The sequence below is a fragment of the Phaethon aethereus genome (assembly GCF_964289735.1).
Source record: "Phaethon aethereus genome assembly, chromosome: Z".
Taxonomy (NCBI): domain Eukaryota; kingdom Metazoa; phylum Chordata; class Aves; order Phaethontiformes; family Phaethontidae; genus Phaethon; species Phaethon aethereus.
Genome location: NC_138577.1, coordinates 25,371,316 through 25,396,664, shown reverse-complemented (window position 1 = coordinate 25,396,664; position 25,349 = coordinate 25,371,316). Strand labels below are relative to the sequence as shown.

Genomic DNA, 25,349 nt, shown 5'->3' with positions numbered 1-25,349 from the left:
AGCGGGGGTCGCGCCGAGGACGTTACCCCCCCCCCCCCCCGCCGCGAGGTGCGCACCGCCTCCCCGCCCCCTTCCCCCCGCCGCTTTTCGTTACCCCGACTGTACCCCTGCCCCCTCCCGCCGTCGCCACGTGACGCGGCGCGCATGCGCGGCCGCGCCGCCGGGCCGGGGCACATCTGCAGGCTGACGTCAGCGTGCTCGGCGCCGTCCCCCGGGCGAGGCTGCCAGGGCTCCCTGCTGCCGCCGCGCTCGGCTTGGCCGGCGGCCGGCAGCGAGAGGAGGTCTGGGGCTACTTCAACCAAACTTTCCTGAGTCCTTCCTGCTCTGCCTGCCTTCCCTCTCCCCCCTCTTTCTCCCCCCCCGCTCTGTCTCTCTCTCTCCCCCCTCTCCCCCCCCAACTCAGATGATATTCACATGGTATTTTGCACAGAGGAGGCTGCTCAAGAGGAGGGCACCCACCCCCACCCCAATATAAGCCTGTTTTTCCTTCCTTCCTCCCCCCCCTCTTTTTTTTTGTTGGAAAGACAAAATGTGCAGGGTGATAGGTTGGGTGAATTGATGGCATCCTTCCTCCTGCCAAGCCAGCCCGTTTTCTAAAAACCCCTTTTAGGAAGGCTAGAGAATTTTATTCTGTTGGAGAATATAACCCTGATGGTTGCTTGCACAGAGGGGAAAAGCAGAGAGGAATACGGGAATCGTCCTGTGCAATCTCTATTGTTTGAAACTTACTTTATATCAGAAATTGAAGATGAAAACGGTAAGGAAGATTTCACGCTATTCAATGAAACTTTTTGCTTTTCTTGTGTCCCGAATAATGGTGCCTGCAGGGCTTTGGGGAGCGGGGGGAGGTTTATATTGCATTAGGCGAGGTGGATTTGGAGTAATTTCAGAGAGAAACCTTTGAGGCTGGGGGAAGGGGGTGCGAGGATTTTTCAGCTGAAGCGAGTACTGCTTTACGAAGTACGGTCTCGAGTAGTGCAATTCTTCCAGATTTTTCATACTTTTGCTACTCTACCGTTGGTAGAGGGAGGAAAAACAAACCAAGCCAACCCCAGAACCCAACAGATGCAAACCAAAGCAGCCCCCAAGCCCCAACGCCAGACCCCAGCTATTCCGGATTGCCGTAAGCCGAGGGAGCCCAGCGCCCGGTCGAGCCGTGCCCGGCGCTGCCGGCGGCGCCGGTCGGACAAGTGCACGCTCCGTTCGGGGTCCGGCGGGGCCAGCGCGGCCGCCCTCCCGTAGCCCCGGGCTGGCGGCGGTGTCGGGCTCTCGCCGGGCTCATCAGGAAGATGGAAGCGTGTGGTTTTGATTTGCTTCGAGCCGCTTGGGATTTGCCAGACTCTTAACCCCGCGAAGCCGTGTTTATCGGCGGGTGTCTGTCTCCGCAGCGGCCCCGCGGTTCAGAGGGACTTTGTTTGGTGGGAGGAGGTAAGTGGGCTCTCGCTCCCTGGCGATGTGTGTGCGGATTTTGTCTTCGCGATTTTCTTTCATTGTTGTACAAGAGCGAAGAGAGCGAGCGAGCGAGAGGGAGAGTCAGACTCTTGTTTTTATTTGGGCTGCCGGTGCAACGCGTTTGGGCCAAACGCCAAGTGTCTGGGTCACACGCGTTTTATCCAAATAGATTCAGCGCTGCTGTCTGGAAATGGGCTGCTGAAAGTTAACTTTAGGATCAGCTCCACCACAGCAACCAGACTCTTCCCTTCAGCCTCTCCAGGGAAGAGAGTGCGCTTTTTCTTTTCCCCTTCTGAATTTTCTTTGAGGGATGCGTGTCTGGTGATCTCCAACTTGCTTCAATACTATTTTTTTTAAATTTTTTTGTACGTGCAGACTGTGTATACAATATGCATGTGTATACGTGTTGGGCTGTGTGTGTAGCCATGTATTTTTCTAGCCTGTTACCTTTTTTGGGGGGGGAAGGGGGTGGTGTTTTCTTTTTTTGCATTCCCCCCGAAATGCAGTGACAGCTGACCCCTCGGCGGGGCCGGCGGGCGGGGAGCCGTGGGGCGGGCGGAGGTAAGGTGCTCGTACGGCGGCAGCCCCGTCGTCCCCCCCGGGGGCGGCCGGCCCTGCTGTACATCGGGGCACGCACAGCAAGCAGTTCTGTTCCTCACGCCTGGGTTTCGGGTTAATTCCCGGGGAGGAAGGATCCGTCCTTTCCCTTTGTACGTGCCCGCCCCGCCCCGGCCCCCGTTTCTTTTCACCGAGCCGTTGCCGGCGCGGTCTGCGCGCCGCTGTTTTCGCCCGGGGAGCTCCTGGGGGCACGGCTAATCCCCGGCTTTTGAAGACCCGCAAGGCTTTTCACGGCCAGCCCCGGTACCTGTAATTGAATTTGTGTGATTGATCCCCGCCCCGTCCGCTCCCGCCCGCCCTCCCCATTTCCTTAGCAACCACTCGTACTGCCGGGGCGGGCGGCCGCCCCTGGCCGCGCCTCAGCGCGGCGCTCCCCGCCGCCCGCCCGGGCTGGGGAGGGCGGGACGGCGGCGGCGGGGGGCGCCCCTGCTCGCCTCCACACGCGTGGGCGGGGGTGTGTGGTGACCCCCGCCCGCCCGCCGCGGAGCTCGACGCGGTTGTGGCTCCCCTCGACCCGTCCGTTCTTGCCCCGAAGATCAGCCCCCAGTCGGCCTGCGTGATCCGGCGCTGCCCCGTCGTGTTGTTTCGGCGCCTCGGCTGCTACCGGGAGAACTTGCCGCCGCCGCCGCCAGGCGCGCCAAGAGCCGGACGGTTCTGTAGTGGACGCCCCTGGTGGGGAGTTGTGTGGAGACCCCGCCAGTGGCGGGGAACTTGTGATGCTCTGGGGATGGTGATCTCCTGGCAGCTTGCCGATCCTAAAATTTCAGTTTAAGGGACACGTTAGTGGCCTAAGGCGCCTTTGCTAAGATGGAGGCTCCCAAGATGACTGGTCTGAACAGTTGGGCTAGTCACCTCCCCATAATCCACTTTTTGGCCCTGAAGTATGTGTTCATGGCCTTTTTTTGTCCTCGTTGAGTTTTAGTAGCAGGTGGGAAGCTCATGGCACCAGTGCCAGGACTGCCACTGGTGTCATCAGTGCCTCCACAGGAACGCGCGTGCCGTGCACCTGCTTTGTCATCAGCATCCTAGATTTTGAAAAACATACTGTACTTTTTCTTTGCTGCTTGGCAGAGCTTTTATAATTAGGCAGGGGCTGTGGTTTTAGGTAGTGGTTCAGGACATGGAGCCACACCTGCCTTTACCAGTGGGTGAACAAAGACAGAGGAAACGCTTCTTACTGTAAGCTTAGTGTTGACTGGATGTGTCATCTTGACAACAGTCAAAAGTGGAATGCTGAGTATATGCTACCAGGGAAGATGGAAAGAAAAAAGGGTATAGGCAGTGGACGCTTTGAGGTTCCTACTAAACTTCATACTGGAAGTGCTATATCTGGAGTTACCTCAGTGCTTTACCCTTCACGTCCAATACTAGTCCTGTATTCGGAGCATTAATGTAGGTCTGCTTGTATCGGTGCTCAAGCTGGCTGTAACACTTTTGGAAAGGAGGTTAAAAATTTTGAAACTTCCAGCAAGCTTAGCGTGAAAGGAGATTCTTCTTGTGTGAAGCTTGAAATGAGGGGGAGCATTTCACACAGACCCCTGCAAAGACACTACATGTCGGGGACTGTTGGACACTGTTGACCAATGCCTACCATGTGGGCCATTGGTGTCTAAATAATGGGCACTGTAGTTTCTGTCTAGTGTTCTGAGCTACCTAGCTCCGTAGGTACTATAGTTTCAGGAGATCTTACTGCTAGGATAACTTACTATCCACCTCAAAGGCTGAACATGAGCTCCCTGTTAGGATTTTTTGGCTAAGGAAAAGCTGTGAGGCAGTGTTACCTCTACATATGGCAGTAACCAGCCATTAGTAGACTAGAGTGTCCAGTTCTGGTGTCTGTGCGTGAAAAGGGATGCTGATGAATGGGAAAGGGTTCAGAAAAAAAACCTGCAGAAGTGTTTAGACATCTGGAAACTGGATTGTATAGAGTGAGGTAAACCAAATAGGTTGAGCTGCTTATCAGGAAGTGTCAAGTGCTTGTATGAGATTATAACTATCCATGCAAGGAGAGGAAAGCCGATCGTCAGCAGACAGGGGTAAAGCAACATTCAGTGACAGGAATTTGAAACTGGACATTCTCAGATGAGAAATAAGGCACATTATTTAGTGTACTAATATAGCCGAAGAGTATGGCATTGATTATGTCTCCTCAAGACTTGTAAAAGTCTAAAGCCTGTAACTAAATATTAGCTAGGAAATAAAGGTTTTCCGTGCAAGGCCAGACCAGAGATTTTATGAATATACTTTGAGGCCTTGCCGCATGTGAATGGCATCACTAAATCCTTATGCTTCCGCAGGAAAAAAAAAATACTAAGCCCAAGGTATGCTTGCAAAATATCTTTTATTCCCTCAACAAACCTGATAAAATCCTGTGTGCTGTCTTGAAAGATATTTAAAAAGTAGGCATTGGAATGATGAGATTAACCTGATTTACACAGTAATAACTAGATGCGTTTCAAATTGGCTAAGAAGTTTCCTAATACTCACTGTGATGTTAGTAAATAGGATTTGCATGATGTTGATTTTTCTTGAGATGGTATGCTGCAACTCCTTAACCTTTACAAATAATCCATGGCTGCAGGGATATGATCTGTCTGAATGAATGTTGTAAGTAATTTCCAGAATTTTAGAAAGGCAAATTTATCTGCTGCACGTGTAAGTGACTCTGTATGCTTTTGGAAATTTTTTTTTTAAGCAGTCTTCCCTTCTTAGGTGTTCTGTTTCTCCATTGTCTGCCTCGGCAGAGTTTGCTCTGTGCACAGGTGTGCTGCAAGTGCTTAAGAGGAGTGATTAGGCCCAGCTGACAGAACACATGGTGTGGTATCCCATGATACTGGGCTCTTAGTTGCCTGCATAATCTTCCATTTAATCACTGGCTGCAGCTTTAGTATTTCTGCAATAGTGTTTCAAATGCAAAAACAAAAAAAAAAAAGGCAAGTAACATGTTATTTGCTCAATCCTGTGACCTGGAAAATGAAAATAAAAATATAATCTACTACCTTAAATTGTAGTTAAGATATATAAAAAACATTTTTGACAACAAATATTGGAAAAATTAGAATATGTATGATGAATGGCTTCAGATACTGAAAACTGTTCTTTGGTATTAGAACATGCAGCATTCCCATTTCAGTGAATGAGAATTCTGCCTGCATAAGCACAACTGAGGCCCAAGTAATAATAAAATACATGTTGCAGAAAGATAATTGTATGCTGGATTCTTCCACAGGTTCCTCCTTTGTCTAGCAGTGTGTTTGGTTTAGTTATTCACCACTGAAATCAGTGAGTGCATAGCATTGATTATAGATAGGACAAGTCTGAACATAGTATTTGAGCAACAAGAAACCTTAACTTTATGAATCCTTATGCCTATTTAGCATAAAGACCATATGTGCATCTCAAGCTGTCTGCTGTTCAAGGTTAATGGTAATTCATGGTTTTGTAAGATTGTGACGTTGGACCATAAAAGTGATTATAGTTAAATATTATTTCAAAATGTTACATTGTGTAGTTCGCTATGATGGCTTAGTGTTTTGCAGTATAGATCCGTTTTAGTAGAAAGTATTTGCCATGACTCATTTTCTTTTGTTTTTCAGGAAAAGAAATGGAACAAGTTCAGTAACTATCCAGTCTAAAGTCTTACTGGTATCTTGAGGAATCTTACAAATATTTATTTTGAATTGAGAAAATGACTGCAGATATAGAAGAAAGTACAGGTTGTTGGAAAAGAATACCTGTCAAAAAGTGGATCATCCAATAGTTAATTTGGAAGTAGTATAAAATAAATATACCTGTTATGGTGCGATTCTGGAGCGGAGTTAACTCTCTAGCACACAGGTAGCTCTCCAAGGAGGGGGGGAAAAAAAAAAAGAGAGCTTTCTGTTTTTCTAAATTATGGAAATTTTTTGGAAGACGTGGACATGGATTTTGAGCCTAGTCATGGTTTCATCGGAATTTCACAGTGACAACAGGCTTTCATATAGTTCTCAAGGTAGGGGTCTGACCTCTGTAGTTGACAAGAAGCATCTATTTTTGCATTGTGTTCGGGTAATATTTTCTAAACCACATTTATATAATTCATGAGATCATATGGGCTCTGCTCTTAATTTTATCATGATTCATTGTTGAAATTTAAATACAGCAAATCTGACTTTTTTTTTGTTTTAATTTCTTTCTGTCTACTTTTCACTGTAGGAAAACGTTGCAAATTAAATCTAGTAAAATGTTGTACATGGTAATAGTTTAGAGACTTGCCATAACAACATTAACATGTGTTTAGACTACGAAGTAAGGATCTAATCTTACTTTGATCCATTAACATTTATAGGTTTTTAATGAAGAGCTGTTTACATGTTTTTGTAATATTTTCATTACTACTGTTTTTATTCTTGCAGGTGGATCTAATAGCTTTTGTCTTTCAGTGGTATCCCTAGGAGGAATGTGTCCTTCTTGGGTTAGAATTTAGTGCCAAATGTTTACATATTTTGGGTAGATAGGTAAAGATACATAGTTAAAAACTTTTGTATTTCCAGTGACATCAAATTAATAGGAAACTGAACACATCTTCTTGACTTAGAAAGAAAAGAACATTTTATTTTATTTTATTTAGTAAAATGCTATGTCTTGCATTTTCCTGAAAATGACTTTTACTCATGAGGGTGATGAGATTTAACCAAGTATGGTTTATGTTTATACTACTACTTGTTGTTTCCTGTTATATTTTCTTCTCTTCTATGCCCACTCCCTGGACTGTCTTACCTTGTGATTACAAAGAGGAATTCCTGTCTTACCTTGAACACTACCAACTAACAATCCCAATAAGGGTTGATCAAAATGGAGCCTTCCTCAGCTTTACTGTGAAAAATGCTAAACCCTCAAGAAGGAGGAGGAGCACAGACCCTTATGACCAAGAACTGGCAGCATCTAAATTATTTTTTAAACTTTCTGCCTATGGCAAGCACTTTCATTTAAACCTGACTCTCAACACAGATTTGGTGTCCAGACATTTTACAGTAGAATACTGGGGGAAAGATGGACCGCAGTGGAAGCACGATTTTTTAGACCACTGTCATTACACAGGATATTTGCAAGACCAACACAGTACAACTAAAGTGGCTGTAAGCAACTGCAATGGTCTGGTAAGTGCACATTACATGTTCTGGTATAACAGTGTGCTTGTCCCTTTTAAATTACATAAGAAGAACTTAATTGGCATATCTTTCAGTTTTTTGAGTCCCTGCGGGAAGCAAGCAGACAGGAAGGTGCAGAAAACCCCTAAAACCTGATCTGGGTCCTGGGGAAAAGTAGTCATCAGTTTTTCAAGCTTAATTGTAAGTACTAAGACCCAATTCTGTAGTCCTTTAGCAGGCAACATTTTCAGTGTTCACAGTGTCTGCACTAGGGCTGCAAGATATTAGGTCTGTGCCAAGATCCTTACAGGTTATAAAAAATGTTGCAAGCTCAAGGGATAGCGAGGAGGAAACCGTGGATCCTGTAGGGTGCTGAATCTCTCCAGAGAGACGCTGATTCAACTGAACACCCTCTTGTCGTCTTTGAGAATTTGGGTTTAGAAACTTTGAGTAAGTAACAGAGAAGAGGAATTGCTTGGTGTAGAAGTTGTGATTGCTATTAATTCAAAGAGTGAAGAGGAAAGTATATCCTTTGCAAGTACCAGCACTGGGAAGTAATTATTTACCTTTCTTTAGAAATATTTTGTTTAGAAATTGTAAACAGTTGCATTTAAAAGTAGGGTTAGAAATTCTTACCTTTTATTCTCATGTCTTCTTGGACTGTTGATTTCTTGATCACATGATGGTAGTACTTGCATGGGAAAAAGCTTCTTTTATTCCCAACAGAAATTAGAAAACAAATGCAAAAAAATTAAAAAAACAGACTGTTGAGTAACAAAATACTAAAATAGAAGGGCATGACTAGGAAATACTAAGTCAAGTGCCAGTAATTTATCTAGTAAAAATATATGTATGTATTATGGTTATTCATTATGGTTATTCATTCTGGTTTTTAATTATAGTGGACCACTGGTCAATCTTCTTGTTAGGAATAGACATCTAACTAATGGCTAAGGAAAAAAAAAAGATGACACAGACTTGCTAAACTAATCCCAGTTTATCCTTGGAAGTGCTATTGAGTAATGTATTTTGGGATGTTATTTACAAATAAAAGCCAGCTGCTTCAGACCTACCCAGCAACTTGTGATACTCCTGATACAGTCTAGGTTAACGTTTTGGAGTACTGTTGAGCAAAAAGAATTTAACAGGGAATTCCAGGGATCAGTGAACGCTTTCAAAGGAATGTAGTTAAAGTGATGTTCTGTTGAGTGTGGTATCACAGTTTGGTTAATGCAGACTTGTAGCAGATAGGTCTGAATTTATTATAATTTTCACTTTGGTTTTGCAGTTCCCATATAACAACTTTTTTGTCACAGTTATTTAAGCTCTTAACTAATATACTCTATATCATTTTGCTTTTGAGTTGTTTTCAGCTAAAAAATACTATGGACACTAAATCCCTGCTTTCAGGATTCACTTCTTGAAAGAGGCTACGTGCCTTTATATCTCCAGAGTTTCTGCCAGTAGTGGCACAGAGTGGTTGGCCACTTGGAGCTTGCAGTCAGTGCCATGGTGATCCCATTTCAGTTCCGCTCTGACCTTGGCCAGGGTGTGAGCCAAGAACATGTGCTCTTGATTTAGCCAACTCTTGTTTTCCTTTCTTGTTAGGAAAACAGGAGTGGGATAGGCAGGAAGAAGTCCATGTTTTCCTATCAGCTTTGCCCATCTCTTGCTCCTGATGGCACTTGTTTTCTTCAACGAATTTAGCAGCATGGAAGGTATCATGGTGAAGCAGAACTTTTTTTTTTTTTTCTTCTGTGCCTCATCCCCGGAGGTGACATTGAGCACTGCCATTACTGTGTGTTTTCCCTCTGCTCTCAGCCTTGCTGTTTTGCTGGAGGGAGGCTACCTGTTCTGTGGTTCTAGGTGTCAGTATGTTAACAACGTTAACTTTAGCATGGAGTGCTTCCAAGTTAAATTGTCATCTTGAGTGCTTTTAGTTGTCATCAGCTCTTTACATATTTCTTCCAGGTACTAAGGCAGCTTTAATCCAGTCTCTGGGCACACCACAACTGGCACTCTCAAGTTCTTCATGGTCATGCCTCTTCCTTGGGACTGCAAGTGTCAGGTGTCCACTGCATCTCCTAAGAAGGCCTAGTCATAAGCACGCGAGGCTCCTGTCATGCTCCAGAAGCAGCAGCAGAGGTGACACAAGGCTCTTTCTCAGAGAGGCAGGAATCCTGCAGAGGGGTAGGCAGTGGTAGGCTCAACTTGGTGTTGTCCTCTGCCATACAGAAATGCCTCTGTCATCCAGTGTTGGCAGGGCCTTCCAGAGCACTGAGTATGGGAGTTACCACTCCATTCAGATGAATCCATCACAGACTTGTTTTTACATGATGATTCCTACTGAGGCATATTTTGTTATAGAGAAGCTGGTTAGAACATGTTTAATAAAGCAGTTGGCAGTGAATATTGAAGACAGCATTACTTGTTTTAGAATTAGTGATAGGTCAGAGTATGTCGTCCTTAAGGCATTCGTTGGATTTTCCAGTCTGATTGTTGGATCTGTAAGAGAGTGCCAGTCACGTTCTGCGTAGTCCTTGATTAACACCTGTCTCAAAGCTAGTCATTTTAAGTTTAACACTAAAACAAGAGTAATCTTTAACAGTGAGTATTAACTCACAAGCAGAATTTAAGAATTCCATTTGCTCCAGTTGTCCTGTTAAGTTTTAGTGTTGCCAAATGAGTCAAATCTAGAATCATGGAATAGTTTGGCTTGGAAGGGACCTTTAAAGATCATTCTGTTTAGTTATTCAGGGTGGTCAGGTGAGACCATGATCTAATTAACATAAGTTGTATGACTTTGAAGAACACTTGTAGTATCTGAGTGGAGTTCTAGTGCAAGGAGGGCTTTCTCTCAGTTTCATTATAATAAGACTGACGAGCAGTCGGTTCATTTCCCTGTCACTGTTTCCTGTTTCAGCTTCTCCCGCTATATTGCTCATTACCAAGTGCCCCAGAATTACAGGTTGCTGCTTACTGAAGTTTCCTTCATTGCAGCAGTTTCCATCTGTTGGGCCCTGATTATGCTATAAATTGTCTGAAGTTATGAGGAAAGCTCTATAATCCAGTGAGCAGTCATGGGAGGAAATTGAAGGTCTTGTCCAGGAGGCTTGCTGGCTTCCAAACTCCTGCTTACTGTAGTAGATGTTACATTGTGGATGGATTGCAGGTTTGGCCTTCATGAAAGAGCTTGCAACGAGCAGCGTTTTGGGGCCTTTGGATGTTGGGTGCAATGCAACAAGGCTGAGGCATTGCCTAAGCTGAGTGTGTCATACTGAAGGAAAGAAGAGAAGAAACAGCAGCAGACTGGCTGAAGAGGGAAGAATACCACCTCAAGGGAAAGAAGTTTGTCTCATTCTGAGAGGAGCAAGTCTTGAGGAAGAAAAGTTTTGGAGCTCACAGTAGTGGAATTGAGCAGAAACCAAACTTTTTGCATTCTGACTTACCTCTGTCCTCTGCCAAACATCAAAGATCTTAACTGAGTACTCAATAAGTTTTATACAGTAGCAGATTTTCTCATTTTGAGCTGAAAAGCCCAGTAGTGGGAAATACTTTAAAATATGTAGAAGGTGATTCTTATTAGGAAAGTGGATGTTTATGTTTAGGAAATGTTTAATGTAAAACACCAATTATTTCCATAGCATGTGAAGTTCCATGCACTGAGTAACATTTTTGCTGAGTATCGCAGGTGTCTCCATCCAAACAGAAATGCTAAAGAAAGCACAAGAAGTAGGCTGTGGCTAAAAGCATGACCTTACTTGGTTAAAGGAGGCATTATTTTGCTGGAAGATTTCATGTTTGTTTCATCTATTCCTAAATTCATATGTGTATAAATTATTTATACTCTTCTTAAATTAGCTCATTTGAAAGCTGATTCTACCATAAAGAATGCATCTACTGTTATAGGTTATAAATTGCATATCGCATATTATTTTTGAATCGTATGTAAAATAATGTCTAATTTATAAAATAATTTATAAAGATCAGAAATTATATTGAAAAGAATATATTGTTCTAGATCAGTGTCTTTGGAGTTCTCTTTTATTCAGAAAATGATACATAAGCTGTCCCTGTCCTAGTTTTAAGGTGTCTTGTTAGATTCCATGATACACTGTCTCTGGCCAGATCACTACTTTTTGCATCTTCAAGAACACACTAGGCTAATACAATCTTTTTCCTTAGTCATAAAACCATTCTGGCATGTATAGCCAGCTGTAGACATTCTGAACAACACTGACACGTTTTCAGAAGTTTCCATTACTACTACTTTATATTAAAAATGGATAGCGCATAAGGTCCAGAAAGGTTCAAGTCATGAAGAAATTATAAAGCAGTAGTACCATGTGGAAAAGGCACACACTTGCTTGTCCTCCATAATTCAGTTTGCTTCTGTGACTGATGGACATGCCCCAGCTGAAGGAAGTTAAGGCCCCAGCTGGACAGCCTGACAGAAAAAGATTCCTTTTCACAAATTCAGGGGAACTCCATGTGGATTCACAGATTTGTCTGAGCATGTCAAACTGCTGGATCCAAACCTTATATATGTTAGCAGGATTTGGCAGCCTGTAGTGGGATTGGATAACATAGGACCTCAAACAATCTGTTTTAGATAATGATCTTGGGAATGTTGCTTGTAGTAACCTACTTGGGGCATTCAGCTTGTTTCTTAAATTCATAGTATTTTGTCAAAACCTTTTGCTGGTCATTCTTATGTTGTAAGGGTATTTCTTATGGTTTGGAGCAGAAGTTTAATTTACAAACTGTTCAAATACAATAGCAAAACTAAAAAAAAAAAAAATTAAAATTAATTCCTTTTAATGCTTTACAAGGGCATTATTTCAGTCTCCTTTTTCAACTGAAATTGTGTTTTGCCCAAATAGTAGATTATAAGCCTAAAACAGGGTTTAGTATATGCTGAATGCATATACAATGGAAATATCTCTAGCCACATGAATTTTCTAAACTCAGAATAAATGCTGATTGTCACTGACATAGGTACTTTTTCTGTACAGAATTTAGAGTGCTGCTTAAATATCAGTCACTGTGATTCAACAAGACCACTTGCATCAGTTTAATATTGGAAGAAGAGTTTTGTTTGCAAGCAAAATTAATATGTTAGGTTTAAAATGGTATGTGTGTGTCAGGCTTATGTGAAGGGCATATGTAGGGCAAGTGCGTTTCCAGTGTTTATCAAATCATGTGGCTGGCTGCAGCTACTGACCGCATACATGTTCTGACTACCTGGTGGTAGGTGTAAGTTAAAATTTATTTGCAGTCCCTCAACTAAATGTTACTCAAATGTCTTTTCTTAAACCACCATCATGTTTGGGCAGATGAGATCAGATGTCAACTAGGTGTAGGAAAAGTTAGTGATACTCTGGTAACCTTTTTCACTGCTGGTACCTGAAGGAACTGTGATCATGGTTTGCAGACATTTGTAATAGTTTTTGTGTATTTGCTCCTACAAATACTCAATTTGTATAGAGAATTAATGCCACAGTTAAGTGTTGTTTATGACATCTGAATTGACTCACTCCCGTTGAGGTAATCTCACTGCTTAAAACTATCAGTTTCAGTATCTGATATAAATGTTTTATTCCTGCTTAGAGTTGTTAACTTGGCTGGGGTTGAGTACAGACATGAAGGATGTGTGCTCTGGAGTAATCAGATGTAGGTTAAGACCCACTCTGTTGCAGAGACAGAGCCACAGGTTGGGTGGTACCTTTGTGTCCTTAGGCTTGGCGTGAAGCGGACAGCCTGATGGTGTTGGCTAGAACCACTCTGCAGGACTCTTCCTGTGGGAACATAATACCAGAGCTTATTATGGCTCAGGATTTGCTTGAACCCAGATGTCTGACATCCAGACTGGATGCAGTCCAGACTATCAAGGTTCTTTCTGCACATCTGGCAAACCCAGTTACAATTTGGTTTATATTTTCAATACTATTTAGGCAGCAGTGTACAAGTAAATGATTTATTTTGTTGTAAAATCTTAGAGTCCAAGTAACAAGAAGGCATTGTGAGAGGAATTTGATATCAGCATCTTCCAGGTGAATACAGACCCTGATGTTGCCTTCTTGTGTAAATAATTGAGTTCATAATGAAGAATACCGCTGAAGCGGAACACTTACTGTTAGATTCACTATGTAAGGAATGTGTAATTGAAAGCTCCAGTGTGTTCATTCATATATTTTCAAAATTTATAATAGGGTTATAATTGGAAAACATTGTTCTTTCTGATGTGTTACGCAGGATTTTTTATTTTGTAAGTTTTATGTTGTTAAGTTTTATGTTGTTACTGAAATCCGGTTATTCCAGGAGTGAAGAATGGCAGGCATTTGATCTACAAGACAGCAGCAGGATGACAGCTTTGACCAAGAGTACAATGGCAAACCCTGATCTTAGAAACAGCTTTAGGATATTTAGAACAGATATGGAGCAAGTGGTCTTATGGCTGATCATAGAGGCCTCACCAGAGGAAGAAAAAAACCTCCTTTAAAAAAAGGTGTTATGTGTAGTACTTGCTTTACGGATCAAAGGTGTGGTAGAAATTTGTGATTCATCAAATCAAGGTATGAGTGCAGAAGTTCCTGCTTCTGGTCTTCTACTTGATGAGTAGTTCTTTCTCCTGGTGTAGAAAGTTCATACATTCATAATTTTCTAGGTACAGGTACTAGAACTTTCTATTTAGCAAATGTAGGTGTAGGAGTCTGTCAGGGCTTATTTCTATATCTGAAAGGATCCTCAAACTGGATTTTCTGTTAAAGTTCAGTTTTAATTGCTGAAGGTTCAGGAAATTGCATAGTTGGCCTGAAATCTCCCCTTTCTTCCATAAACCACTTCCTGTTTGGAAGAAGCTGAGTTCACAAATGTGAAAGTTATGAGAATAGAATATCTACTATTCCGCACTGCAGCATGAGGGGAAAAAAATGTTCATTTGTTGTGGAGAGTGAAGTCGAGTGCACAGTCCGCAACAACTCAGATTTGCCAGATTTGTGGCAAGACCTTTTAAGGAATAAATGCTTTCTAGATAGTGTAGCTAAAGTTAATAATTTGATCTTAATAACTGGCTCAGTTTGGAATTAGGCATCTGGATGTAGAGTGCTGAATGGTCTCCCTGAATATGTGTTCTAAACTTAATACTTCATGCCGTTCTTTGATGCAGTATGTGGCTTTAAGCATCTCCCGGTATGGCATCATAGGGGGATATTGGTCTCACCATTTGAGCAAGGCCATTTTGTCGTGGTGTCACTTTTAATGGATACGAATCATGTAGGTTTTGAACATCTCTGTGAAGAGATATTTGTCGTGTACCAAGAATATCTATTGCTTTCTTACTACCTCCACTAAAAATGATGGGAAAGAACCCCAGAAACAGGACAATGCTATTTTTATTCTTTTCTCATTGTGTTGCATGTAGGTGCTTACTCCTGCTCTCACTAAAATCAGCAGAGGAGAGCTGGCTCACACATTGTTTTCTGTATTGGCTTATAATTGTGAATTTCTTCAGAGGTAGATGATAGTCAAATGTTTTTTAAAGTTAGCTTTTTAATAGGAACTTTTTATTGTCTTTTGCAAGTTTTTATTTTCTTATTTTCTTCTTTAAGCATGGAATCATTGCTACAGAAGACGAAGAGTATTTTATTGAGCCTTTGAGGAATATAACGGAAGATCCTAGTAACTTTAGTTATGAGAATGGTCATCCTCATGTTATATACAAAAAATCTACCATGCACCAGCAACATCTTTATGATCACAGTCACTGTGGAGTCTCAGGTAAATGAGTATGATTGTCACTCCGTTTAAAAAATTATAACTTAAGATGTGCTTTAAAATCTTGCTTGGTTCACATATAAGACGCAGTGGAGAATGTAGCAATGGGAATCCTCCTTTTGGGGGATGCAATGTGCCATGTTGAAAAGTAGTTTTGCTTTTTTTCAGATTCAGATCGAGAGTATAATGTCTTCCTAAAACTCAGAAACTGGGAGTAAGTCTTGTTTTATGCCTATGTGGTGTACAGAGGTAGTAATGAGCACAGGCTTCTGCAAAATGTTCTGTAAGTGTACTTTGTTCGCCAACTGGAAAGCATGATTGAGTGACTAAGTATTACAGCTCAATGTTTAGTAAGTGTTCCATCTCATCTGAGGAAACTTGACAAACAATAAATGTGTTAGTGTTATGAGTAGTAATACATTTGGATCTGGAGCCCACATCTTTCTCGTTTTTGAAGGTTTCTGGTGTTTTAATATTGACTTTTAGTTCAGTGGGTTAACATCATTCCATAATATTCGAGTATGTGATTTACAGGTGCCTTATGGGAAGGATTATATAGTTTTGATTGAGACATGTTTTCTGTGTAAAGCAGTTTTAACTTCCACAAATACAATTTTCAAGTACTCTTTGACATTATTTTCACTTGCTTAAACTGAAGCTGAAACCTGACTTCACGGAGACAGCATGAAGTAAATCTGACAAGTTATTTGAGAGCACTAAAATAATGTGGGTTTTTTTACATAATAGAAAAATGTTCTAACCTTGTCATTTGTTTATATTTCAGAAGTAGCTTCTTCTTAAAAGTTCAGTCCTAGATGATTGTATGCCATGAAATTCAGTGCACAGGGCAGGCTGACAAATACTCATCTTAAAATAAAATAATATCTGTTCACTGTTCATTGCTGTAACTTATTTCAACTTCTTTTGGAAGTTGTAACTTTTACTGGCACCAGCTGATTAAACTTAAGAGTTACAGATTGTCTACAAAGACCCCTGCTTGGGAGACAGTTTTTCCTGAGTGTTTCAGTTAACTGTTACTGCATGCTAACTGATTGTAGAGTAAGAGTACTAATGTATGTACATTTTGTAGGGAAAGCTGTCACTTAAGCCTCTTGAAATAAGTGGAAGGATTATGAAATGTAGGATGATGCAATTTTTACCATCATTATATCCCCAGAAAAAGAAAGGGTACTGGCCTCGTGTCAGATGTTATCCTCTAGATTAATGCTGAGGACGTTATTATCCTCCAAGTGAGGAGGAAGCAATGGCAGCTAGTTTGGTCAGGTTGCATTCAGTTGTTCTGGCAGTATCTGTCGTACCGGTCATAGGTTGATCAGAGCTATGCATCTTGTGTGCATTTTTTGTGAAACATGCAGTAATCTTTAGCATTTATTCCTTTGCATATTTGATGCTGCCTTTGTTCTTGGAAGCTCCTGTGCATTTCCTGAGCTTTCATATCTGTCACATCCTGAAGTCCTTAATTATTGAAATTCTAAAGCACTGCTTTTTACAAGCCTCAGGACTACTATCATGCTTATTCATCTCAGTTCCTGCTTTTCCTGTTGTTCTGAGTACTTCCACGCCAGGAAAATTTCAGAAAAAATTTGCCCTCCTCCAAAACTGCAAGGTCTTATTTTTCCAGATGACGTGCAACTTTAATGTTCGTCTCATGGGTACCAAAACCTTTTAAACCCATTTTCTGAGCACTGTTGCAGCTTTATCACAAAGTGGCATAGCATCCAAAGCATCTCCAGAATATCTAAAAAGTAAAATAAAATACTACTTTTCAGTTTCCCAGCTTTCAGACCCCAGGACTAAAGCCAGGTTTACAGTAATCTTTGGAGCATTTGACTGATTTTGGAAGTTTTGAGCAGTCCAATTTTGTGTTTCAAAGTGCAGTCGTAACAAACCTGTAGTTGCTTTTTGGCAGTATATGATTTATTTTGTCTGGAGACTGATTTTAGCTTTACATGCAGAAGAATATTGCCAGTATAATATGCTGGGAGGAATCTGCTTGTGTAGCTCTACCACTATTCACGGCCTGGCAAGTTTCTCCTACTGCAATCTAGACCTAAATTTATCGTGTATATGTTCTGTATCAGGGAAGGGGTTAGGATTTTGAAGTGTTGATAGAGACAAGGGAAGTGTTATTTCTGACCTTTTTGAGAAAAATTGCAATAAATGGTAGAAAGTGGGGTAGGGAATTTGGTGAAAGGATGATAATAATTGGTTGGGATGAGCAAGTGATGGACAACTTCATAGTAGATAGTAGAAAATTATGGTGGCTAATACAAAAGAAGAGGCAGGGAGATTCAGATAAGAACATGGGATAGATTTTCATAACCTAAATTAGATTTTAAGCAGTTAAACATAAGAATGTTTAAAAGGTAAAAAATGTTAAACTACTATTTCATATATGTCACCAGGTTAACTTATGTTTTATCAAATATAGCTGAAATCATTAAGGCCTTGGTAAGAAGTTGACCACTGTCAAATCCCAATTGCTTCAATGGGATGTGAGGCCACTGGGTTATCTTGCAGAATGCCGTTTTTGGATAGGATTGAGAAGCAATAAAAATTGGCATATGAAAGCTGCAGAGTGGCAGATTATTTAGGGATGGCTCTACTATATTCTACCTTATGTAGTGGGTTTACTCATGCCAGACAATCGGTGCGGTGTAAAATGAAAAAATATTTGTGTATACATTAAATGATGATGTTAAAATAGTAAGAAAAAATAAGCACATAATGCTTCACTTTACAATATTCTTGTAGTTGCATCAAACATAAGTAATTTTCTGTTGTGTTTTGAGATCCTTTTCTGTTTATGTTCTTTCCTCTTTTTCCACGTTCACCTAACATCTTCAGAGAACTGACTTATGAAAACTTGGGTACCATAATTGTGAACTCCATGTCTACACATGTTTGCATTTCTTTTCAGTTGCAATTTAAAACCTAATTGCCTGCTTTTGTGATCATTATTTTGGGATTAATTACAGTATTTTCCTCTGTGTGTTTTTTTCTTTCTTTCCATTCTTGCTTTTTTTTATTTCCAGATAGCTATGTTTGAGGTTAGTGAAGTTTAATTTTTTCTTTTTTAATCTAGGAATATGGTTGAAAAATGACATAATTTGTCACAGACCTATTTTTGTTAAATGTATTGCAAAGTTTTATTGACATGTTTTAGCTTTTTAAAGAAAATTCAGTCAGCATTAACGTTTTTAAAGTAAAACAGCATAAGCATTGACAGATCCTGGAGTGTGAGCCTAACTGCTCAGGATTGTTTCCAAGCTTTCCCATTATGTTGAGACCAGCTGAAGCCTAAGCTTCTCATCTGATAAGAAAAGCAGAAATGTTTGGTTTTGTGAAGTCTTCTGAGACCTTTGTTTGAAAGACGCTATCAAGATGAGTCCAAATAATATTTTCTTTTTTTCTCTGAAAGTTTTCTGCATGAGCTCATCAGTTTTCAAATGTTTAGAATAGATTTGCATCTTTGAGTGAAAAACTATGAATGAATGTGGAAACAGTATTGCATTTTTAAAGTATTTCTAGCACTCTAAGAGCATCAGAAACCCTCAAACATCAGCATTTGTTATTTGAAAATGGAAGAGTGGATTTTAAAAGATTGTAGTTACAGAAGTTGTCAGAGAAAATTCCAGACATTTTTAAATCACTGCTTACGTGCAATGAAAATATTTGAACAATTAAAGCAGCTTTGAATTTCCTACAATAGAGGTGAAAAATGGGAAGAAAGTTAGTATTCATTATAGAATCCTCAACAGGGTCTAATACTTGATACACTCTTTTAGAATGGATTATACCCATTGCAGAATGAGGACAATTTTGTTACCGGCATTTTTTCAGCTATGAGGTTTACTTTACTTTTTTGATTTTTCTAAAATATGCACCTTTCAAAGCCAATGCTGTGACCTCAGAAATTATGAAACTCTGCAACAGTGGGAATGATGAAGCATTGTATTCCTGGTTTTGACCTGAACGTACATTCTTCGTGATGTAGTTACTGCTCTCTGAAAATAGTGTGCTTAGGTGAATTGCATAAAGCATTGCTTTTTCACGGAAGATACCGGTCCTATCTCAACTCATCCTTAGCTGAACCCGTTTTACTAGAGGTAAGGATGTATCTCAGAAATTGCTCACTTGAGCTGCTCTGTTCAGGCAATTACAAATGTATCTAACTTAACATTCTTATGTTCATAACTAGCAAGAATACCTTAAGATTGGGATTTGTGTGGCCCTTCATGGAAAAGGAATATTTAATACACACAAAAATGCCAGTTTTGCAGGGAAGGGCAGGTTCAATTTTGTTCTGAGGACAGAAATTCAGAGTGAGTTTGTAGTATTTGTTTTGCTGATAAATGCAGCTGTTTGGATTTTTAGTAATCAATCTCTTGCGTGCAAGAAGTATTTTTTCTATATGTTTACTTGAAACAAGTACAAACGTCAATATACTGAACAAACATCAAATTAGGGTTAAAAATAACTATAGCAATTATTCTATGTCAGGCCATTTTACACTTCCCATTGTAGTTACTTCACGAGGTAGATAAAATATAATCTGAGAGCTTTCTGAAGAGAAAAATAATTTGAAAACTATCAGGTATGTAAGCATAATTGCCTAATACTTACGGAGTTCTGCAAGAGGGAAAAAGCTTTTTTGGTGCTTTATCAGTGTGTTTAATTCCTTAGGTTATTTTGATAGCTTTTACCTTAATTTTGAATTTTTCATTTCCAGTATGTTTTGTCCAAATGTTATATCTGTCTTGTTCTTATTTTTAAAATTCTGAAGTGTGCTTGTGGTTAATTATAACTAATCTTCAGTATTAACATAGATGTGCAGAATCAGATCTGTTAAGAGAAGATCGATGACTTATTATCCAAAGTCAAATTAACGAGAGTTGAGAATTTTAGAACTCAAAGTTAGTTTTCCATTATATAAGGTATTTTAAAATTAAAAAAAGTAATAAATTTAAGTTTTCTTTACCTCAAGAAAGACTTCCTTTTCAAAGCTTGAAGATGGTAATCTCAAGATAAAACAGCTGCATTTGAATGAGTTTTACTAGTGACCCCTCTGAAGTGTTTAATTATTTTGGTTCCTAGAAGACCTCACAAGAAGTGGTAAACCTTGGTGGATGAGTGATGGATCTGCTTTTCCAACTTCACTTCCAGTCAATGATACGTTAAGTAGTCATAGTCGACAGAAGAGATCAGTAAGCCTTGAACGGTTTGTGGAAACGCTGGTAGTAGCAGACAAAATGATGGTGGGATACCATGGTCGCAAAGACATTGAACACTACATTTTGAGTGTAATGAATATTGTAAGTTTCATCCCTCTCTGTGTTCATATCAATATGCATGTACTGAAATGATTAGACAACTGTAAAGTATTCATTTCTTGACACGAATAATGCTTTAAAATATGTATTGGCTTGCAGGAATTGATAGTTGAAATGCGGCAAATGTTAGAATCGTGGGAAAAATTGCAGCACTGTTTCTGTCAAGAAATACGCTGTGATAACTTTTAAATAGTTTGTCTTTAATTTAAAATTAATGTGATTACCTTTAGATTATACAGTTCTATTCTGTTTAAGTCAAGAGTCTAAATGCTCCTTGTGCTGAATGAATTATGAAGCAAGGTATAAACAGTTTTGATTGAAAAATGTGACCCAGGAGGTTTGTTTTACTGCGTGATCATTTTTTTTTTGCCCCAAAATAACTCTTATTCAGGTGATAATGATAATTAACATTATGAAATTACATTGAACAAGAATATAGGTTAATTTTTAACCATTTAGGAAACAAGTAGTGTTTCTTGTCTGACTTTGTGCCTTTTCTTATTTTCTGGAGGTCAGGTTGCCAAACTTTATCGTGATTCCAGTCTAGGAAACGTTGTGAATATTATAGTGACACGTTTAATTGTCCTCACTGAAGATCAGGTAAGAACCGTTGCGCTAAGCTTTTCATTTTTGAAATACAAGTTATGTTATTGTATAATATAGATTACATTTAATTATTGGTTGAAATGGCTGCATCTGAGTACAAAACCTATATTGTAATTTTCCATTACTGTAATAAAGATGAAATAGTTCAAAGGAATATTCCTCATGTATCATCTCAAAAATACCTGTTCTTCAGGTGAATATTAATACACCTTTGGAGACGTCAGTTTTATTTTTAGATCTGTATTTTGACACTCTGGGTTTTTTTTGTATTGACATGATAATTATTAAAGTTTGAGCAGAAAGAATGCCTGTTCAGTAATACACAGCTGAACTTGGGGTCAGATTTTAGAGATAAAATTTGGCAAGAAGAGTTTATTCCTAGAAACCACTGCTTCTAATTATAGTCCCATTTTAGTTTTCAAAAGGCTTGACAACTGACCTTAGTAATTTGTTTGGAACATTTCTGGTATGCATGTTGTATTGCAGCCAAACTTGGAGATAAACCACCATGCAGACAAGTCCCTCGATAGCTTCTGTAAGTGGCAGAAATCCATTCTCTCCCACCAAAGTGATGGAAACACCATTCCAGAAAATGGGATTGCCCACCATGATAATGCGGTTCTTATTACTAGGTATGGTCATTATAAGTATTGTGTTTATTGTAATTTATTTTATTTCTGTAGCTTTCTTGTTCTTACCTTACATATATATAGAGAGAGAGGCTAGCTGTGAAGTAATGTAATTGGTAGGTAATCTCAAGAAGAGCAAGATTAATAGGTGGCTTGTCTTAAATATATCAGACTATTAAAATATAGATTAAGATTTTTGGAAAAGTAAGCAAATTACTTGCTTCTGCTGTTATTTTCAGTTCATAATTGCCAATGCAAAGTATTCCACTAGAACAGATGGATCTTACTGAACATTTTATACTTTTAGAATTGGAAAGAATTAATAAGATTGTGGAAAACAAAACAGTATGGAAAATGTTTTGTTAACCATAAATAATGTTTTTAATAAGAATTTCAAGCTGGAACCTCAACTACTGTAATAGCATTTCTTCTGAAAAACAGGTTCTTTCAGATTCAGGCAATGTGAGAATCTGCTTTGTAGCTGGTTTGATTTATTATGCTCAGTTAAGATGAGAACTGACAGTTTTAATAGCAAGTTTCAAAGCCTGCATATATGCCCATTTGTTTGCTATTCCACAGTTACTGTGGTAAATTCGACAAAGCTTGCACTGTAATCCTGCAGTCCTGATAAACGTATTCTTGTTTGTTCTTTGCAGTTATGGGTAGGCAACTGTACTTATGCGGAAAACATTTTCCCCATTGTTTAAGGACATTATTTACTCAAAAAATAGAGGCAGGTGCAGCAGCAATAGTTTGGATTAGGATCTTTTTATTATAGTTTCTGCTTTTCAGGACAAATTCTGTACTGCCTTGTATGTGACCTATTTGTGGAATCATAGCGTTCACTGTAGAACACTTTTAAATAGTGATTAAAATAATGGATCTTTTCCGGAATTTTGCATAGATGTAAAAGTGGCTGTTTTTTTGGGGTATGGGTGGTTTTTGTTGGTTTTGGTTTGGTTTTTTTGAGAGGAAAGAAAAGCTAATGAATCACTTGCAGGCATTTTTGCATTCATATTTCAAATATAATTGTTACATGTGATCATTAATACTATATAGTAACAGAGTGATTAAGTGCCAGAGTGATTTAGAGAGGTGTTATACTCCAAGAAGTTTAAAAAAAAATAATATTAAAGTCAATAATAAAAACAAATGTAATGAAATTAAAATACGGTTATGTTCTAAGATCTTGATTTTTCACAAAGGCTTTCGTTTATGCTCAGTTTTTTGCATACAAGTAATTCCTTCACTACGGCTGCTCACATGTGAAATTAAATACATATTTACAGCTATGCTACACATCAAGCTTTTACGAGTATGTTTTAGGCAGTGGGTGAAAAAGTGTAATGCATAGGTGGTATTGTTGTGTCAGTTGAAGCCCCCCAATATGTATGTATAAGCTGCATTGGCAACACTATATTTTTTACTGTTATGGCTAAATAACTTGATGTTTTGTTAGTGTTATTCTGGCACTGCAAAGCACAGTTGTTTCTTTCACTGTTGTGCTTTAATATGTTTTATTACTGTATATTCTGTACTGGCTTCCCCACTCTGATATGATGTTCCCAGCATAGTTATGAACAGTTCTGTGTTCCAGATGAAGACTTAAGTCAGTGCTAACTTGCAGGCCTTTAACTGAAAAAGGAGCAAGTTTTTAGAGAACGTGAATAATACCCATTGAAAAGAAAGTTTTTTCATCAAGAAGTAGTAACTATTAAGGACTTATTTTATTCATTATGGGGGCTTAGTAATTATAGAAGTATGCTGCGAAATTTCTTTAGGACTTGTGTATGCTACCTTCAGACAGGACATAAGAGTTATAAAAATAGCTTCAGGAACGTTTCCTGATACTATTGTCAACAGAAGCATCTTCCTTCGGTTTCACTGGGGAGCTTCTGAGCATCCCTGAAATTGGTAAGAATTAGATACCTTCTTATAATGGGAACCCCAGGGTAGGTAATAGGCCTTACAAAGACGGCTTATTATAGAGTCTTGGGATATTGGGTGACTTTGTATAACAAGGATAGCAATTACCCGGAAACTGATAATACTTTTGTGAGTGTTACTGTGCTTTTGCCTTCTTTTATTCATTTACGGAACTTTTGTTCATACTTTCTGAGTTTTTGAGTTAAGCACTTAATGTTACTTCAAGATAAGTCGGTGATGGAATTAATGTTCTGAAAGAATGAGACCTGGTGTTTTGTATAGCTCTCGCTCTTTGAATTTGCACCTAGATTTTTTCTGTTGGAGGCTATATTTAAGTCTCAAACTTCAATATTTTATCCTATAATTGTCCAAATGGGGTTCTTGGAGGCAGGTGAAAGTAAAATACTAAGCAGAGAGGTTTTAATTAGGAACTTGATTAATAGTGTAATGCTGTTAAGACAATGTCTTCTTTTTTCCATGAAGTGACTTTGACCTTAGATAAGCGTAGTGAATCCTTAAAATACTTTCGTATTACAGATAATAAAAGTAGGAGAAGAACTTTTATGATCCTTCTATCTCAAGTTTTTTTGGTAGACAAAAAGTAGTCTTTGCATTTGGTTGCTGTATTCCTGCATAGTGATAATCTCACTTTTTAACACAATGCTGGGTTCTCAGGTCTGTCATTTTAAAGCTCAGCGTAAGTTTTGAGAGTCTCTATATATTCTCCTTTGTGCCTCCCACCCCCAGTGCAGAAGTATCGATTGCCTTTTTGAAGTTAATTCTTGTCTGTTTGCTAATTTTTTTTTAACTTTCATTGGTAGCCTTCTGCTTCTTTTTGTTTCTTCAGAAATTCTCTAAGGAATAGACTATCCATAGTTTACCTTAAAAACACAAAACTTTAGAGGTCACAGTGTACACTATGATATTGTTACTTATTTTTGAAGAACATGTAGCCCAGCTTCCCTTCCATTTCAATCAATTGCTTCCTTCCCTTGATCTTACAGATCATAAAGTAGGAACTGTGGAATTCCTCAGCAATACCTTGTTTAAATTGCAAGCAAAAAATTGCAAATATACAGTATGAACAAAACTATTCCTTGTCCTGTGTGCCTGCACAGAATGGTAAGGGCTGGAGGGTTGCATTCCAGGTTACACTCTGTAGCAGGGGTGGAGGAGAAGATGACAAGTTTAACACACACCTTTTTTTTTTTTTCTTTTACACCCTATGAGTTCTCTAGTACTACAGTATATAGCTCAAGATGGTTAGTTTGGTTTCTCCAGGTGCTAAATAGTTGTTTTTCCAAATGATATGTGCGACTGACTTTCTAAACTTTGCAGCAATGGAGTCTTTTCCTGCAGGGAGGGAAGATATTGAGTTATTAATTTGCTTCCTGGTGTGTCAGTAGATCAAGTAAAACGTGTACCAAACAGCCTCTCTTAGAGAGGGAAGTTCTAGGGGGAGGTTGAGATGCCCGTGTGTGTCTCTCTCTAAAGGGGCAGAACTTGGTCTTTGAGATACAAATGTTTTAAACAGAAAAACATTTGAAACGTTACTCACTTGAAGAGATAGTACTTCTCAAAAGTCATTGTGTGAAACGTCATCTCCTGTTGGTAACATCACATACCAAGATTTTGTCTTACTCTTTGTGAAGAAAACCAAATCCACTACGCTTGACAAAAGCATTAAGATCTTTTTGATGCAGCTGTAGTGCTTTTATAGGAACATAAGGGATTGTCTGCAAAAAACTTCAAGTAAAGTTTTAGTTTTGAGACTGTAAACCTGTATCTTCTCCCCACCCCACCCCAGTGCGCTCTTACAGATGCACTTACGTAGATACAGCTCCTGAAGTCAGTGACTT

At 39.4% G+C, this 25,349-nt stretch overlaps 1 protein-coding gene across 1 annotated transcript in view; it reads left to right on the top strand.

Moving 5' to 3' along the window:
• Positions 1-5,964: 5,964 nt before the first annotated feature.
• ADAMTS6 (ADAM metallopeptidase with thrombospondin type 1 motif 6) overlaps positions 5,965-25,349 on the top strand; it is a gene marked incomplete at its 5' end in the record, with an annotated part of 153,627 nt that continues 134,242 nt past the window's right edge. The window contains 6 exons of the mRNA XM_082013693.1: positions 5,965-6,061; positions 6,844-7,208; positions 14,810-14,978; positions 20,097-20,311; positions 20,846-20,929; positions 21,422-21,567. Of these exons, the coding sequence (XP_081869819.1) occupies positions 5,965-6,061; positions 6,844-7,208; positions 14,810-14,978; positions 20,097-20,311; positions 20,846-20,929; positions 21,422-21,567 (1,076 nt within the window). The remainder of the gene's footprint in view (positions 6,062-6,843; positions 7,209-14,809; positions 14,979-20,096; positions 20,312-20,845; positions 20,930-21,421; positions 21,568-25,349) is intronic.